Source organism: Anomaloglossus baeobatrachus, chromosome 1 (genome assembly GCF_048569485.1).
Source record: "Anomaloglossus baeobatrachus isolate aAnoBae1 chromosome 1, aAnoBae1.hap1, whole genome shotgun sequence".
Taxonomy (NCBI): Eukaryota; Metazoa; Chordata; class Amphibia; order Anura; family Aromobatidae; genus Anomaloglossus; species Anomaloglossus baeobatrachus.
The window spans coordinates 335,918,155-335,931,301 of record NC_134353.1 but is presented as its reverse complement, the minus strand read 5'-3'; the positions used below and the strand labels follow the sequence as shown (position 1 = coordinate 335,931,301).

Sequence of the window (13,147 nt, the reverse complement as noted above, 5' to 3'; positions counted from 1 at the left end):
AGGTGTGTACTCAGTTTTGTCATATACTGTAGCATTAAGCCACTGTGCCCCCCAACACACGCACACGCGTACGCACATGCACATTATAGCATGAAGCTAGTGTCCCCCACTGAGCATGAAGCCTCAGGGGAGGCACTTTACATGCTGTGACATGCGCTGATGGTTCTGGTGGGTTACGGAACAGTGAATCCTCGACCACCGTGACACCACATTGGGTTACATGTATTGTCTGTAGGAAACTTCTGATTCGAGGTAAAATTCTATTGATTTCAGCCATCTCTATTGTTTCAAGTATGCCATAAACAGCAGGACTGTGACAACTTTTGATATACACCTAATATAAAGTTTAATATTGGTCATGTGTGGGTTCCCCCCCACTTCCTGCTATGCCTCAATTTTACATATTAGGGTTTGTTCATATTGCGCTTGGAGCCTTCTATCAATGGTATACAGTGACATACTTCTAATGTAAAGCTGCAAAGTCTCCCACTGTATAGGCCCCCGACCTTTCTTACTAGGAGAGCCACATTTAGCTCTGAGAGGTCAAGAACCCTTCCACCCCTGAGGAGTGACCTCCAGCTCCTGTTGTTCCTCCTCCGCACCCAGAGCGCCCCTTACTGGTGTATTTACAGCTAAAGTTGTCACTCTAGAAATCACACCTATGCAGCATACCTAGATCTGTGGCTTCCCACCTTACCCAGCCTTGGTATTTTCACATCAAGCTCTCCTACCACACTTACATTCAGCTTTAAGCATCTTTACTGACTGTCAGTATCATCCTATACCAAATCCAGTATATTCTCATCCAGATCTGCCCTTCTGTACGGGACTACTCACACAAGTCACCATTTGAACCTGCTTTTTATTGCTGTCTAGACATGGTTCTAATATACAGTGGCATGTAAAAGTTTGGGTCAAAATCACTGTTATTTTGAGCAGTTAAGCAAGTTCAAGTAATCTCTAAAAGGCATAAAGTTAAAGGGGTTGTCTGTTACTAGGAAAAGCCCTTCTGATTCCACATGTTTGCCCCAGGTAAAATAATAGACTTCTCTCCTCACTCGCTGGCGTCATTCCAGCGGTGTCCATGATCTCTGTGCCGAAATGCACTTGGGAATGTGACATCACGTGAGCCCCACTTCCAATCAGCACTAGCTTCCTTTAGACCAAACAAACTGCCTCAGCGCTCACTTCTTGTAGATTAACTGATATAGCGGTATAATAGTATATATTGTTTTGTACAGTTCCAAGGAGAGGAACATCTAACCTGGATGAAAAGGAGCACTATTCACGGGGAAGTTTTGTGCTGCCGTTGGAGGCTCCAATGATGTTGCTTTCCCTTTACAGACTGATATAAAAAAGCAAAAAAGAAAATATCAGTACTTACAGCAAGATGGAATTGCAGCTGTATATTGCTCAGGCCAAAAGACTACTACTACTCCAGCAGGATACAGCTAAACCCCCACTAGGTGGAGGCAACACAGGTGCAGGTGGAGCCATTCACACTCACTTCCAAATATGGAGGAGGTGATGGCTGGATGGTAAAACTGCACACTGGTGGCTTGCATAGAGCACTGTTCACACTAGCAGACGCACAGTCACAAACCCGCAGCCTATTAGGTGACGCCCATACTATTAGATCAGGCGGGCTGCCAAGCCGTACCCCCACTGCGCACTACGTAGGGACAAAAAGCAAAAAAGAAAATATCAGTACTTACAGCAAGATGTCCCTACGTAGCGCGCAGTGGGGGTACGGCTTGGCAGCCCGCCTGATCTAATAGTATGGGCGTCACCGAATAGGCTGCGGGTTTGTGACTGTGCGTCTGCTAGTGTGAACAGTGCTCTATGCAAGCCACCAGTGTGCAGTTTTACCATCCAGCCATCACCTCCTCCATATTTGGAAGTGAGTGTGAATGGCTCCACCTGCACCTGTGTTGCCTCCACCTAGTGGGGGTTTAGCTGTATCCTGCTGGAGTAGTAGTTCCCTTTACAGACTGCTACATTACTGGAGGTTCCCTGTGGAGTTCTGGGTTGAGGTCTTCTAAGTGTAGCAGACAGGTGCCAATTTCTCTGGTGGTTGTTAGTGCTCCTCATCGTCCTGCTCCACCTTCTCGAACTCTGATGCTCCTTTTCTAGAGGCTCTATAGATAACATATCCCACTGCAGTCTATTTGAGGTATACTTTGAGAGTTATCCAAGTATAATGTTAACAGGACCTATTCTTCCATTTACCTTTTATTGTTCTTATGGTCTCTGGTCATGGCATAATAGCTGGAGTCTTGTTTTCCTTGTGTCTGTTTTTACGTATGGCGCTGCGGATGGCTGGACACCTAATGTGTATAAGCAGTCTGGGTTCATCCCAGGCAGATGTTGGGGGAGAAGGCACGGGGCATGCCCTATCCTTGCTTCAGTGGAGATGACTACTTCCATAAGGTTCTCCAGTGGCTTGTTCTCTCCCCCCCCATATTGAAAACGCATGCCTGGTGGACATGTGTACTGTGGGTTTGTTCAGGACGTAATAGCAATCGGGTAACAATCTTTGTCAACTGTTGACTGTAGTGTATGGGTGTCTCTTATCTAGTAGACCTCAGTGACCATCCCAGATGATTTGCGTCTCAGAGAGGTCCTTTGTCATGCTGCTGTGCAGCACGTATAATGAGCGCTGCTAGACTACTAGACCTTCATATTGATTTTTTTTTTTTCTTCAACTACAGTCAGGCTTTTATCATTTATTACTGGCTTCCCCCTCCTATTGACAGCCCTCATCTGTCTCTCTCAATGTCAGCATATTGGAATATTTCCGACCGCTCTCTTGGGGAACCAAATGACCTGATAGACTCTTATTCTTTGCGTTGTGAGATGACTTCCCTCTCTTTTCCTGATAGTCTTTCATTGATTCTCTCTCCAGGCAGTATCAATGAAAAGGATAAGAATAAGGCAACTGTTTTCTGCGCATTAGCGAGGATATTTAAGTTCTAATATTGTCACTTTTTTTTACCTAGTAACTGTTGTAACAATTCTTTTTATACCGATGTCATCAAATTGGGAATAAAACATGAGTACTATGCTGTACTACAGTCATAAGGTTGTGCCACTCGCGTTGTTTTGAATTTGACAACCTTTCGTTAGGTGAAATTGGTCAGTCTATTCCCACTGCTCCCCTAATTATTTATTATTGGCACTTTTTATTTTGTGCTAATTTTTATGGTCTCTACTAATGGTTGTGGCTCATAGGGATCTCTGGGGATATGTATATAGGCTGCTCAGTATTATTGCACTGTGAGCCCCTCCCTGTTGGTAAAGACCATGAAAATTAGTACTAAAGAAAAGGGTCTATATGTTTAGAATTGTATAGAGGATTTAAAGATTTAATAAAAAGCACGCGCGCGCACACTAATTAGGAGGGCATTAAAATAAGCGCACAAACTGGCCTCTTTTTTTGACCTGGTGCTGAGTCCTCTTTACAGGGAACCTGTCACCAGTTTTTTGCCCTATAAGCTGCGGCCAGCACCACCGGGCTCTTATATACAGCATTCCAACATGCTGTATACAAGAGCCCAGGCCGCTGTGTAGAACATAAAAAGCACTTTATAATACTCACCTAAACCAGTCGCTGCGGTGGATGTGGCTCAAATGGGCATCTTCGTCCTCCGGCTGAAGTCGCGGTGCATGACGCGTCTACGTCATACACAATCGCCGGTCCCGCGCATGCGCACTATGATGCTATGATCTGCCCTGCTCAGAGCAGATCAAAGTGCGCCTGCTAAGGACCTGAATGCCGGCGAGTGTGGATGACGTAGGACGCGTCATGCACCGCGGCTTCAGAAGGACGACAGATGCGGCGACAAAGATGGTCGAAAGAGGAGGCGCCGGCACTGGAGGACGAAGACTCCCATTTGACCCACATACACCGCAGCGACCGGTTTAGGTGAGTATTATAAAGTGTTTTTTATGTTCTACACAGCGGCCTTGGCTCTTATATACAGCATTCTAACAATGTATATAAGAGCCCACTGGTGGTGGCAGCAGCTTATAGGGCAAAAAACTGGTGACAGGTTCCCCTCTTTTAAGAAATTAGGAGGACCCGCACATCTTTTAGTATTGTATTAATGTGCAGGTGCACAAATACGCTATGTGGCCAGTATACAGACATGTATATACACGATGTGGCAGCACACTACCATTAATGAATACATGAACTCCAATGTTGCTATAAACATTAATAACGCAACTCACTTGGATAACTGTTTTCTTTATCAAAGAGAGCAAAAGCCATCCAACCACGTCAAGGTGTTCCTAAATGGGGATCGTCCCTATCACCTCTCCATGGGCCATACCAGTCTCATTTGAATGGGGAGTCCTCTTTAAAAACCTGAAAATGATGCGATATGAAGTAAAGTACAACTTTCCCATTGTGTAGTGCTTATATTGGAAATCTTTTAATGCACACCACAGATGTGTGTCTATGGGAAAATATCATTGTACTTTTTTCCCTGGATTATAGGTCTACTGTCCCATCAGGTTGTATAGTTTACATTTCACGTGTTCTTTCTTTAATTCTGTATGGCAGCATTATTAGTAGCATTTTTTTAAAGATATGTTTTGATCAGTTCATCATTATATTAATTTCTTCTCAATTTTACAGGCAATTGAGGAATTTATTTCCGAATTGAAGAACCGCGAGCAACCCCAAGTGGTTACGGTGCCTCCTAACACTGCTGTGAAATTTTTAATGGCTCGGAAGTTCGATGTTTCTAGGGCAATTGATTTATTTCAAGCTTACAGGGTAAGTCCTGGCTTATTTATTGCTTCCTAGCTATTCATGAGTTACTTTTCTTTCAAGTAATTGAGATTTTCAATATGATCTGCTAATATTCATAAAAATACTCGAAAAAATGTTTGCACATATGGCTTTCATATTGTGCTGGTCTTGACTGAAAATACTAGTCTTCGTTTTACTTTTGCCTGGTAATTTTTATCGGATAATTGCTAAAAGGGAATCTGTCCACAGGTTTTTGCTACTCCATCACTGTTTCATCTGCTCCAGATCTAGCAGTTCTCGAAATGTTCAGCTTTTACCATATACTGAACATGATAGATAAAAAATAAAAATAAAATAGGGATGATCGAATACCTCAAATATTCGGCTACACCAATATTCGACGAATAGGTCGCCGCTATTCGACGATTTGCAAATATTCGATGCGTAATGTAAAGGGGGCTTTACACGCTATATCGTTAATGTTTTATCGTCGGGGTCACGTCGTTAGTGACGCACATCCGGCATCATAAACGATATCGTAGCGTGTAATACTTACCAGCGATCTTAAACGTCCTGCAAAGTGGTGAAAATCGTTCACCATTGAGAGGTCGTCCAAAAACCAAAAATTGTTAATGGTTGTTTATAGATGTTCCTCGTTCCTGCGGCAGCACACATTGCTGTGTGTGACACCGCAGGAGTGAGGAACCTCACCTTACCTGCGTCCACCAGCAATGAGGAAGGAAGGAGGTGGGCGGGATGTTCGTCCCGCTCATCTCCGCCCCTCCACTTTGATTGGCTGGCCGCTTAGTGATGTCGCCGTGACGCCAAACGCACCTCCCCCTTGAGGGAGGGATTGTTCGGCAGTCACAGCGACGCCGCCGACCAGGTAAGTGCGTGTGACGCTGCCATAGCGATAATGTTCGCTGCGGCTGCGATCACACGATATCACATGCACGACGGGGGCGGGTGCTTTTGCGTACGATATCTCTTGCAATTGCTAGAAATATCGTAGCGTGTAAAGCCCGCTTACGTCTATGGGAAACCCGAATAGTTGCCGAATACCAACTATTTGGGCTTCCCATAGACTTACATGGCGCATCGAATATTCGCATAGCGGCGACCTATTCGTCGAATATTCGCGAAGCCGAATATTTGTGATATTCAATCATCCCTAAAAATAATCATTATGAAATTGCATTTTTTTAATTTTTTTTATTTGACGCACTTGGATTTTTTTTTCCGTTGTACCGGTAAACTGTGGCAGAATGAACGTTATTCAGAAGTACACCTCGACCTGTAAAAAAACACGCCCTCATACGCCTATATTGGCGGAAAAATAAAGTTATGGATTTTAGAGGAAAAAACGGAAAATCACTCGCGGTGAATGGGTTAATTGGAGTTATCAAATGGAAAGCAGCCCCTTTTTAAAGGACGTGTGATGTTTTAAGAAAGATGCTCTCAAGCCACAAATATCTCATAATTTTTCTTAAAGGGTTAATTTAGTAATCTTTCCACCCATCCGACACATGCTGCAATCCCAGATACTTATGGTATGAAAGACATCTAGGTGACTAAGGCTATGAGCCATTGTTCTGATCTGGTTGGTATCTCCCCGCTACACCCGGCACCTCATTACTTTCTAATTATTAATTACCTTCCTCTGTCACGTATACAATTAATCTTTTCCACCTATGATTTGTCACCTCTAATGAAATTGGTCAGCTTTTTACAGCCGCGCATTATTGAAGTACATAAATGTGTATGATGGAGAGAGATCACCATTTCTTTATTGCAGTAACGGCTTTTGATGTCTTCAGCAATACCGGTGACGCCACATCCCTCGCTCAACTGTATTGTCTGTTATTTCTATTACTAGAACACAAGACTTAAAGAAGGGATCTACAACATAAATCCCGATGAAGAACCTTTACGCTCCGAGCTACTGAGTGGGAAATTTACAGTTTTAGTAAGTATTCCTGTTAGTTTAAGAAGTTCTGTACAGACAGATGATATCTCAATGGCTTTAGTAAAAATGAAACCTCCATGATTAATATAACAGTCCGTCTGCATTACAAGAAGCTTGTTCGCTGATCAGCAGTTGTTTAATAGCCGTTTACGCAGGGCGACCGTGCTTCAGATGAGCAACGAGTGATCTGTAATGGATCGGACAGCGCACCTAGGCTGGCATTGTACATGGAAGCGCAAGTCAGCTTTAAGCTCGATGATTTGCTGTATAAAACAATGGTCTTTTGGGCAAGGCGGAAGATAATTTCACCTGATGAATGAGCGTTTTGGCCTTTCATTTAGCCTGTTTATTGTAAAAGGCGCGTTCCTTGGAATTCTCATTCATGATCGTACAATGCAAATCGCTTTTAAACGGAACCTGACAGCAGGATCTAACTACATTTGCTGCATTTGTCTTTAAAAGTTGATTGCAGTTAACACCATTGTGTGGACAAGTTTATAGTATGTAGCGATACTGATCAGTCCAGCTCGTCTGCTGATAACATGTCTTTGAGGCATATCTAAAGCTGGGTTCACACATAGCGACAGCGATAACGACGTCGCTGTTACGTCACCATTTTCTGTGACGCAACAGCGACCTTGTAAGTCGCTGTTATGATCGCTGCTTAGCTGCCAAACACAGCAGACGCAGCAGCGATCATAACGACACGCATCGCTGTGCTACTTGTGCAGAGAGCAGGGAGCTGCACACACTGCTTAGCGCTGGCTCCCTGCACTCCTAGCTACAGTACACATCGGGTTAATTACCCGATGCGTACTGCAGCTACATGTGCAGAGAGCAGGGAGACGGCACTGGCAGCGAGAGCGGCGGACGCTGGTAACGAAGGTAAATATCGGGTAACCAGGGAAAGGTCTTCCCTTGGTTACCCGATGTTTACCCTGGTTACAGCTTACCGCAGCTGCCAGATGCCGGCTCCTGCTCCCTGGTCGCTTCATTTCATCGCTCTCGCTGTCACACACAGCGATGTGTGCATCACAGCGGGAGAGCGACGACCAAAAAATGAAGCTGGACATTCAACAACGAGCGGCGACTTCACAGCAGGGGCCAGCTCGTTGCTGAATGTCACATACAGCGACGGGACGTCGCTGCTATGTCACAGAAAATGGTGACGTAGTAGCGACGTAGTCGTTGTCGTCATCACTGTGTGTGTGACACCACCTTTAGATCCCTGACCCATTCTTACATTCTCATCCTAGAATGATTGAATCCCATGGCAGCTTGTGAACAGCGCAACTTGCGGCTTGCACAATGAACCGCAAGCCACTGGCACGTAAGCCAAGATTCACTTCCTGAAGTTGCATTTGTACATGTCAAGGCCATATGCAGGGTTAGGACTATCCACAGTTCATAGTTGAATTGTTCCATTCATTTTTATTAAAGTATTTTTATGAAATTTTCATCAGAGGAAATGCATGCATGGATGACTATTGACACCAATTAGCTGATCAGGTCTCGCGTGTCCTATTACAAAGGCAGCTCGTGACCTGAAAGTAGGTCAGTATTCTATAGAACTCATACGGGAAGTTGGACCATCTTAATTTACTGATTAACTTAGTTATGTGACATTCCTGAGACTAACCCACAGTAAATTATCATTGACTGTATATTAAATTCCTGGGCAGCCACCCCCAATGTGACTCTCAACTTTACATCACCATGCTTTTTGCCGTCTGCTCCTTGTGCCACCTTTTCCTAACTTAACTTTTTTGGGAATTAATTAAAGGGGTTCTCCAGGGAGATTTTTTTTTTTTTATACTAACCCTGCCCTCAAACTAAAGATGAGTTGCACAGTGCAGTTCTATATCCTCGCACTACCTGAAATTCTGTGTGATGCTGGTGCGGCTTCTTGTTGCTCCCCCTCCCTTCTGGGACACATCACAGGTCAGGGGGCGTGGCCTACCCGGTAGTGTTGGTAACTGCCAGCCCCCTGATAGCTGCTTCCTTGCTGTCTGCTCCCACCAATCCCCCTGCTCTTGGACAGAGCAGGCTTGGTTATTATCAGCAGGCTGCAACAGCAGGGAGTAGGCCCCCTGATGTGTGATGTAACGTACCAGAGGGGAGGGGAAGCTCAAGCATCACACTGACTTACAGGTAGTGCGAGGCTATGGCACAGCACTATGGATCTCATCTTTATAGGTTGAGGACAGGGAGAGTAGAAGCTTTTTTTTTTTTTTTTTTTTTTTTTTATCTCCCAAGGGTACCTTTTTAAACAGCTAGCCCCAAGACAGTAAGTTATCCTTTGTCCATAGTGCTGTGCTTTCTCCAGCAGTCCCATATGTGAGGACATGGCACTTCAAGCATGCGCACAACCACTCCATTCAAGATGGGTTCTAGAGAGCTGTTCTCAAACTCGGAGAGAATCCCAGCGGTCAGCACCAAGCAGTCATTGCGATAATTATCTTTGGAATATCTCTTTAACCCCTTCACGACCGCGGGCAGTAAAATTACGACCTATTTTAACGTGACTTAACGACCAGGGACGTAATTTTACTGCCTAAACTTCATTTGATTGCCTTGGCCATAGCAACGGCTTTCAAATGATGTCCCCTGCTGTTTCTCACAGCAGGGGACCTTTGCTTGACCCCAGGAGGGGTGGCATCGCCACCCCCTATCGACGATCGATGTGATTGGCTGTTCAAATCTGAACCGCCAACCACATCGTTCGCACTAATTTCGGCAAAAATAATGCCAGAATTACTGCGATACTGTGAGATCCGGCTATGATCTGCTCTAGCAGCTTCAACAAATCATAGCCGGAGCTCTAAAATGTCGCCCCCAGCCCCTGCAGCACTGATTGGAGCGATCGTGCTATGACGCGCAATCGCTCCAATCAGTGTGCAGTGGGGCGGTCTGATCTGCCGGTGGCCGCCCCCCCAGGCTTGTCCTGGCCTGGGAGCCCTCCCCCAACATGTCTGCAGCGTGCAGTGGCTGGTACTTGTGGTACCACGCCACCGCTGCTGCTGCCGCTCCCGCCGCCGTAGCTGAGGTCACCACTCCTGCTGCACGTGAGTACTGTGCTCACCTTGCAGCCCGTGCGCGCTCCCGTGTTGCCCCCAGCGTGCTCCCGTGTTGGCCCCTGCCCGTGCCCCCCTGCGATTTGCCCCCCCCACGCCCCGATCTCTTCCTCCTCCCCCCCCCCCCCCCCCGACATCCCGATCTGCTCCCCCCCCGCGATCTGACTGCCTCCCCCATTATCTCTATTCTGCTTCTGCAGCTCCCTCTCCGGTCTCACCCTCTGCTCTCCCCCCCCCTCCCCCTCTGCTCTCCCCTCCCCCCCTCCCTCTCCCCCTCTGCTCTCTCCCCCCTCCCCACCCCTCTCCCCCTCTGCTCTCTTCCGACGTCCTCTTACCTGTCTTCACCGTCGTCCGAGGTCTTAACTGGCCCGATCACATCTGCCTCCATCGCTGGGTCCTTCCTGGGCATTCTGCTGATCTGCCTGCTGCTCCTGTAAAGCTGTTCCTCCTGCAGCACTTCTGGTCAGTGATCCTCTGGGTACTGTGAGTATGACTTTTTTTTTTTTTTTTCTGTGTCCCCTGTCCATTTTTACACCTTATCCGTCCGTGCTTCCCACCGAGCGCTGATCAGGGATGCACATAACGGATCGGCATCCCTGCTCAATTTTTGGCGTGACTTTTTTTTTCCGTATCCCCGACGCTTTTTGTATCTCATCCGTCCGTGCGTCCCGCTGAGTGCTGATCAGGGATGCACATAACGGATCGGCAGCGGCCGATCAGTGCACCGCGTCTGTGCGTTTGAAAAGTCAAATGGCGTTCCTTCTCTTCTGAGCCCTGCCATGCGCCCAAACAATTACTTTCCACCACATATGAGGTATCTACGTACTCAGGAAAAATTGCACAATACGTTTTATGGCGGAATTTTTTCTGGTACCGTTGTAAAAAAAAAAAACTACCTGATTGATGCAAAAAATTTGTGGTTAAAAAAAAAAAATTTTCACGGTTCAACGTTATCAACTTCTGTGGAGCCCCTGGGGGTACAAGGGACTCACCAAATATCTAGATAAATTCCTTGAGGGGGTCTAGTTCCAAAATGAGGTAATTTGTGGGGGAGCTCCACTGTTTAGGCACCATAGGGGGTCTTCAAACGTGACATGGTGTCCACTAATGATTCCAACCAATTTTGCTGTCAAATGGCGTTCCTTCTCTTCTGAGCCCCGCCATGCGCCCAAACAATTACTTTCCACCACATATGAGGTATCTGCGTACTCAGGAGAAATTGCACAATACGTTTTATGGTGCATTTTTTCCTGATACCCTTGTGGAAAAAAAAGCTACCTGGTTCAAGTGACAGTTTTTTGGTGAAAAAAAAATTTGTATTCCTGGCTCAACATTATTAACTTCTGTGGAGCCCCTTGGGGCTCGCTAAACATCTACATAAACTCCTTGAGGGGTCTAGTTTCTAAAATGGGGTCACTTGTGGGGGAGCTTCACTGTTTAGGCACCTCAGGGGGGTCTCCAAACGTGACATGGCGTCCGCTAATGATTCCAACCAAATTTGCTGTCAAATGGCGCTCCTTCTCTTCTGAGCCCCGCCATGCATTCAAACAATTACTTTCCACCACATATGAGGTATCGCCGTACTCAGGAAAAATGCACTATAAATTTCATGGTGAATTTTTTCCTGATACCTTTGTGAAAAAAAAAAGCTACCTAGTTGAAGCAACAGTTTTGTGGTAAAAAAAAATGTTTTTCTTTTCACGGCTCAACGTTATAAACTTCTGTGAAGCCCCCAGGGGTTCAAAGTGCACATCAAACATCTAGAAAAATTATTTGAGGGCTCTAGTTTCCAAAATGGGGTCACTTGTAGGGGAGCTCCATTGTTTAGGCACCTCAGGGGGTCTTCAAACCCGACATGGCGTCAACTAATGAGTGCAGCTAATTTTGCGTTCAAAAATTCAAATGGCGCTCCTTGCCTTCCGAGCCTTGCCGTGTGTCCAAACAATTGATTTTTACCACATATGGGGTATCAGCGTACTCAGGAGAAAATGCACAATACATTTTTATGGTGCATTTTCTCTTTTCTCCCTTGTAAAAATGAAAATTTTATGGCTAAAGTAACATTTTTGTGTTAAGTAAAATTTTCATTTTTTCCTTCCACATTGCTTTGGTTCCTGTGACGCACCTAAAGGGTTAATAAACTTCTTGGATGTGGTTTTGAGCAGTGTGAGGGGTGCAGTTTTTAGAATGGGGTCACTTTTGGGTATTTTCTGTCACCTCAGCCTCTCAGTCACTTCAAATGTGATGTGGTCCCTAAAAAAATTCTTTTGTAAATTTTGTTGGAAAAATGAGAAATTGCTGATGACCTTTGACCCGTTCTAGCTTCCTAACGGAAAAAAAATTTGTTTCGAAAATTGCGCTGATGTAAAGTACACAAGTGGGAAAGTTTTTATTTATTAACTATTTTGTGTGACATATCTCTCAGATTTCTGGGCATAAATTTTCAAAGTTTGAAAATTGCGAAATTTTCATAATTTTCGCAAAATTTCCTAAATTTTCACAAACGCAAAAAATATCGGCCTAAATTTACCACTGACATGAAGTACAATATGTCACGAAAAAACAATCTCAGAATCGCCAGGATCCGTTGAAGCGTTCCAGAGTTATAACCTGTCAGTGACACTGGTCAGAATTGCAAAAAATGGCCCGGTCATTAGGGTGTTTTAGTGGCCGGGGGTGAAGGGGTTAAAGTACTGGTTCAATCCACCCTCCGCCAGAACTCTTTATTATATTGCTAAATTTGGGGTCCATGTGTCGTTGCTAAACATTGCCGAAAACTGGAACCAAGCTCTAGAAACCACACTCGTATCTGAGCATGTCTACTGTGTGTTTCTGCACATGGTCAGATGCAATATGTGGCCTTTTGTAATATGCAGTCAGATTAGACAAAATGTATCATTTTATTTACTACGAGATACTGATGATACTGAAAAGGTGACGTTTAATTGCCAGGTTGTAAAGTCATGGGAGAGTGAACTTTAATATAATTTTGTAAGGGAAATCAGGCCAAACTAAAGTGTGAACATAAGTATGATATATATTTTTTGCCTCCACTGAACATTTGGTCTTGGAATACATAAAAGCATCTTTTTTTTTTTTTTTTTACTTTTTACAAATGTGCCCGATTTCTTACAAATACTGGTATCTTCCTTATTTCTGGTCAGTGTATTGCTATAGATTGCTAATTGGATTTTCTCTGTAAAATGTAGGGCTATACATTTCTTCCCTTAGCGTATCATAATGACTGTGTTTGTGCTTCTCAATTACAGCCCGGAAGAGATGCAAATGGAGCAGCGTTAGCCTTGTTCACTGCTAGACTTCATCGGCCGGATGTAACCACGCATAAGG

General features: G+C 44.9%; 1 protein-coding gene across 1 annotated transcript in view; it reads left to right on the top strand.

Annotated features, from left to right (window-relative positions):
* The window catches only part of LOC142313205 (tyrosine-protein phosphatase non-receptor type 9-like), a 75,158-nt gene that overhangs the window by 30,292 nt on the left and 31,719 nt on the right, over positions 1 to 13,147 (top strand). The window contains exons 2-4 of the mRNA XM_075352189.1: positions 4,643 to 4,783; positions 6,636 to 6,725; positions 13,069 to 13,147. The exon at positions 13,069 to 13,147 is cut by the window's right edge and continues 46 nt beyond it. Of these exons, the coding sequence (XP_075208304.1) occupies positions 4,643 to 4,783; positions 6,636 to 6,725; positions 13,069 to 13,147 (310 nt within the window). The remainder of the gene's footprint in view (positions 1 to 4,642; positions 4,784 to 6,635; positions 6,726 to 13,068) is intronic.